This window comes from Bidens hawaiensis, unplaced genomic scaffold (genome assembly GCF_021521415.1).
Source record: "Bidens hawaiensis isolate Kalapana, Puna unplaced genomic scaffold, B.hawaiensis_p1.1 tig00036769_1, whole genome shotgun sequence".
NCBI classification, from domain to species: domain Eukaryota; kingdom Viridiplantae; phylum Streptophyta; class Magnoliopsida; order Asterales; family Asteraceae; genus Bidens; species Bidens hawaiensis.
In genome coordinates, this window is record NW_027496421.1 from 189,485 (window position 1) to 195,139 (window position 5,655).

The window sequence follows — 5,655 nt, forward strand, 5'->3', positions numbered from 1 at the left end:
ACCGCCTAACGACTTTTACAACCTTGCTTGTGACCCATCAAAAAGTTCTTAATAAAAAAGCCCATTTCAAAAGCTGTAGTGTACTAGTGCATAACTTATATAAAATTGGAGGCCTAAAAATACTGAAAGGCCAAAGCCATTGCCTTATTTGGCTGGCCCATGGGTCAGGCCTGTCGACATGTATAATAATTAGTGGTCATTTTCCTAAATAACTTTGCCAATAGTTGAAATTGGTTAATAAGGACGCATAGCAATCAATATACATATTGATCTTGTTAAAACCATATGAACAAACATTGTACGCAAATTGTATTGTATAAACATACCATAACCATAATGGCAAAAACATGGTAGACCAAATGCTTTTAATATTACAAGCATCATACCTCTAACCAAAAAACAAATGTAAATCATATACTTATAGGCCTTCATATTTATTTTCAAATTTTCTATAATTGCATTTGGTTGCTTCCTCACAAAGACAAACTAAAACAGCCACAACATAAGAAACCAAAATTGGCCAACTCCTTGTTCTTTAACAACATATGTTCTTCAACCTCAGATAGATACATGTCAGAAGTCGATACTAAAGTACTTTGGATCTTCAGGGAAATGGTATTCAACGTGTAACTGTGACCCGCCACCATTAAATCCGTGTCAGTAACCAATAACAGACCATATGGTATACATTCAATACATGCTTAGTTTTAAGTAGACCTCACAATACACTTGTATGAAGTGCTTTGCTATTTTTTTTTATTTTTTATTTTTTTTTGGGGGGGGGGGGGGGGGGGCGGTTACAAAACTGTCTTATATGTTACAGTTAAATATATATAGATATATTATACACACACTCATAATATGAGCATACCTTCCCTTCATCTGCATCTGAGTGGCGCTGAGGGAACGCCACCTTCAAATCACTACACAGAAAAAACTTCCTGTCCTCGTTATTATTTGTATTGTTTCTTTCGGGTTGGGAAAAAGGATCAGCATCCAACTTCTGAACCAATCTTGAGCATTTTCTATGAGGACACAGAAAACGAAGGTGAAGAGCATAGCGTAGAGCACCAGCAATGGCCGTATTTCCATTGGCTTTTGAGTATACACTTTTATATTTACTGGAAGTATCCTGCCAGCTGGAAGCCAGGTCACCATCCACCTGGCGCGTATAACCGTTGCACCCAGCAGGTTCATTTCTTGTGATGGTTTGACCAGAGCAAGCATTTTCTGAACTTAAAGTCACCTTATGCTGTAGAAAAGTCTACATCATAACCAATCAGTGAAAGTAATGTAACAATTAGGAAAGATGATGGTCAGTTAGTGAACGTCTACATCAAAGCTTATTCAGGGTTGATTGGATGCAAGAAACATGTAACAGTTAGGAAAGATGATGGTCAGTTTGTGAATCACTTCAAATTTCAAATTTACAAAAACTTGAAGGTTGGTTTTCATTTGGGCACTTTAAAAGAAGTTTAAAAAATCAGGTGATCTTGATATTAATTACCTTTGTGCCAGCTGGCATGTCGCTCAAATCATAATTACAGAAAAAGGTATGAAGAGGTGTCTTCTCTGGATTACTTAAAACCTGTGAGAGAATCAAACAAGGTTCATAAGTTTATATAATACATTATGACACTAGAGATCAAACTTAAACGGCATGAGCACTTATGTAACCATCAAACATAACAATCAACATTTTCCCCAACCTAATAATCAAATATATTGATTACAGTTTGATATAATCATATATAAGCACTTATATCATCCATATGCTCACTTAAAGGTAACTCATTTAAGTCTAATTGCATATATTTATAGTTACATATAATGTATATATGTGTGAACCCTCGCGTGGGCAAAAGTGAAATTGCAGTAATTTTGACATTATTTTACTAATCTCGTGAAAATAACGTTAAAAGTAGCGGAAGGTTAATCAGGCATCATGTGGTGGCGTTGATAGCCGAAAGACAAGGGTACATGCACCGATCGACCGGTGTGCCGATGGTTGAGTGTTATGTTCCTTATGTCCAAGGCTTGATGCAAAACTACTATCGAGCCGGGTGTCTCACCGGAAGCAGCCTCTCTATTCCTATGGGGTAGAGGTAAGGCTGTCTACATCTTACCCTCCTCAGACCCTACCATAGCTTTGCTATTGGTGGGATATACTGAGTACGATGATGATGATGATGATGATGATGCATATATTTATAGTTATACTTTAACTTGTAAATGCATTTCATTTACCAGTTGTATCCGCCCTTTCATAGGAATTCGCAGACGACTCTTGCTACTTTGAGAATCATCACTGTGAAGGCAACTTTCCCTATCTGGCTTCTTGGATTGCTTGATGAGGAATTGCCTGCAAGATCAATTGAAGCATGGTACAGTAAGTAATTATCTCCATCAACACTGGTAACCGCAAAAGGAAGTTTCCGAGCTTTTGGCGAGAAGCTTCCACCATTTACACTTAGTACAGCCAGAAACCCATCAATTTTCTGCACACAAATGTGCAGAGTATATTAGAGACAACCCCAACTTTTATGAAACACACCATCCTAGAAAACCTAGTGCTAACCTTGCTAATGTCACCTGATGAAAGCCGACCAGATAACAATGATTCTTCAAAAGAACCGACCAACGACCTCATTACAGGTAGACCCCGTTTTCTGCCCCTTAATTTCTGAATATTACTCTTAGTTTCCAAATCTTTGTGAAAAGGCCAACTCTTTCCTGTGTAACTTTTAGGAGAACATGACCCAATTTCATCAAATAAACAACCAACTTTTTCAAATGATTTGCTTGACATCCTATATTCCACATTACTAAATCTTGGATCCAGGGGGGGTGAAGAACGGGCTTGGGTCACGTTGTCTGTTGGTATTGGTATCAGGCCTGTCTGCAATTTTGACTTGCTTGAATTGTCGAAGTCACTGAACCCAGGTGGAAAAAATGAGGATAACACTTCACTTTCCTCAAGAACGGGTCCATCTGTGGAAAAACTAGCAGGTATATTGATTCCTATGTTTGCTTTCTTGTAATTCTTCACCTTTTGATCGTCCGTATTGGCATGCACACAGCCAATATCTATACAATCACCATCAAATGGTTGGAAGAAAACATAGTTTTCAATGGTGACAACATTCTCTTCCTCGCCATTGACATGCTCGTTTTCTTTTCGCTCATGTTGATGTTATCTGTAGATGCATATGAGGATGCATCCCTTTTATCAGATTCAAATCCCACAATTCTGGAAAATGAAGTATTATTTATTGGCCCAATTTCTAACCCCTGATGGTGAGCATCCACCTTGACATCATTGGACTCTATAATAACAGAATCTGGACATTCAAATATGTCCAAGGAGGATTTACCACCATAATTACCAAATGAAGAATTAAACGAATGACCAAGGCTTCCACTTGCAATGTCTACTTTCATATCACAAGTACCCTCACCAATTAGAGGCAAACTGTGCTCCAATGTGCTTGATGCCCCTGCAACCTCCGGAGTACCAATGTATGAATCTTGTGGCAATCCCATAATACACAAATTCTTACTCAAAACGCCCAAACCTAGTCTAACGAATCGATAACAGTTCAATCAATATATTCAACTTAAAGCAAACCCTAGCATCTGCAATTTCTCACTGAATCCTTTTATATTTTCAACTGAATCTATATGGTTGTGACTTGTGAGCATCCCCAAACACAGAGAAAATGACCTAAGAAACTGATATGCACTCACACTCAAGCTGTGAAGCCCAATCAATGTTTATGCCTGAAATAAACAAAACATCTATAAGTGTTTCTAGACTACCAAATTCCAATCAAATTCAAAGTTTAAACACTATCGAATCAAAGAATGCAGATCACATATGGATCGTATAAGAGTCACAGTGCAGAATGTAAACACATGTGCCAGCAATCAGAGTCAATTCCACAGAAACAGAGACGATCAACATCCACAAATATGAACAGATTACAAAGTAACGCAATGCAAATTCAGATTGGAGTCCAGTTCGAAGGAAATCGTAGTCAAAATAACGATCAACTAAACCGAGCATCTGCAATTTGTCACTGAATCTAATTCAATTTTCAGCTGAACCTATGACCTAAAAACCGAAATGCACTGACACACTCAATCTGTAAACAAAACATATGTAAGTGTTTCCACACTACTAAACTCACATCATATGGAAATAGTATCAAATTAAAGTATGCAGATCATGCAGGATTGTATGAGAGTCACAATGCAGAATACAAACAAATGTACCAGCAATCGGAACCGATTCCACAAAAACAGAGATGATTACACGCACATATGAACAGATTACAAAGGCAGGCATACAAATTTAGATCGGAGTGTAGCTTCTAGTCAAATTGATGATCAACAAAAGGTCAATTCATATAATTAGGATCTGTATGAGTTAGTGATGCATATTATTATGCAACAATAATATGTCACTGACGGTGAATACAACAATATTAAGCGGTAGCGTTATGAATCGGCAATCAACAGATACAAATGTAGAATGCAATGATGTATGTATAGATAAAGTTAAAATTAAAAGGCGAGAATGCAGAAAGTAAAAGGAAAGAAGATGAAGTGAAGAGTAGGTTTTGTATGTTTAATTTTTAATTATTATTTATATATACATATACATTTATTATTTCTTCATCGAATCCATGACAAGTGATTATGATTAGATGATAATATCGATCGATATGTATGTACTCGATATGCTCCGGCTTCAGCTCCTCCTAATTTAGGGTTTTGGAGGAGCACCAGAGGAATAAAATGAATGAAGCAACCACCGATAGAGAGAAAACAATGGCAGATTGGGATGGATGAATGGAGGTATTTACGTCCGGACTAGACTACAGGGATGTAGATGTAATTTTGTTGATACTTTTAGGGTTGTTATACACCACCCCATGGTACGTGAATAAGGCTATACGGCTCGTATAGGGTTTATACGGGTCGTATAGGCCTAATTTATTAACATGCGTACGGAGGTGACAGTATGGAAGCTTTTTGCAGTCTATACGAGTCTTATAGAGCCTATACGAGTCGTATAGGTATTCTTGTTCGTATAGACACTATACGAGCCGTATAGACACTATACGAGCCGTATAGACTTATATGAGCCGTATATGGTCTATACGACTCATATAGGCTGCATGTCAGCTTACTTTGTACAAACATCATCCCCATGGTGTGTGACTAAGGTTATACGGCAGTTATATTTCAAAACATCTACATTAACAAATGTAATTATTTTTATTGCAGTATATTTCAAAAGCTTAGATAACTTATATGGGCGTCAACCAAAATGGATTGCATGACCACATATAAAAAGTCGTTACCCAAAAACACTCATGTTGTTCGTATTTTTTTATGTATATAGTAAAATATTTACTTTTAAATTACGTGTTTCTATTTTGTAAACAACTCGGATGTTAGTTCTAATATTTTGAAAGGAAAAAAAAAACCCTATACGAGTCAAACAGGCTCTATACGAGTTGTATAGGTCTATACGACTCGTATAGGGGCTATACGATACAAATAAACGAAAACTGATACTTCTGACTTGAAAATGACTTGACATTACACCTATACGAGTCGTATAGGGCCTATACGACTCGTATAGGC

At 37.1% G+C, this 5,655-nt stretch overlaps 1 protein-coding gene across 1 annotated transcript; it reads right to left on the minus strand.

Moving 5' to 3' along the window:
- Window positions 1-488: 488 nt before the first annotated feature.
- On the minus strand, window positions 489-2,845 carry LOC143588804 (uncharacterized). The gene is made up of 5 exons (XM_077069719.1): window positions 2,579-2,845; window positions 2,248-2,498; window positions 1,508-1,588; window positions 872-1,264; window positions 489-630 (listed from the first exon to the last, which is right to left on the minus strand). Exons 2-5 carry the CDS (start codon window positions 2,266-2,268, stop codon window positions 574-576), a joined length of 552 nt encoding a protein of 183 aa, XP_076925834.1. The 5' UTR covers window positions 2,269-2,498; window positions 2,579-2,845; the 3' UTR covers window positions 489-573.
- Window positions 2,846-5,655: the final 2,810 nt, after the last annotated feature.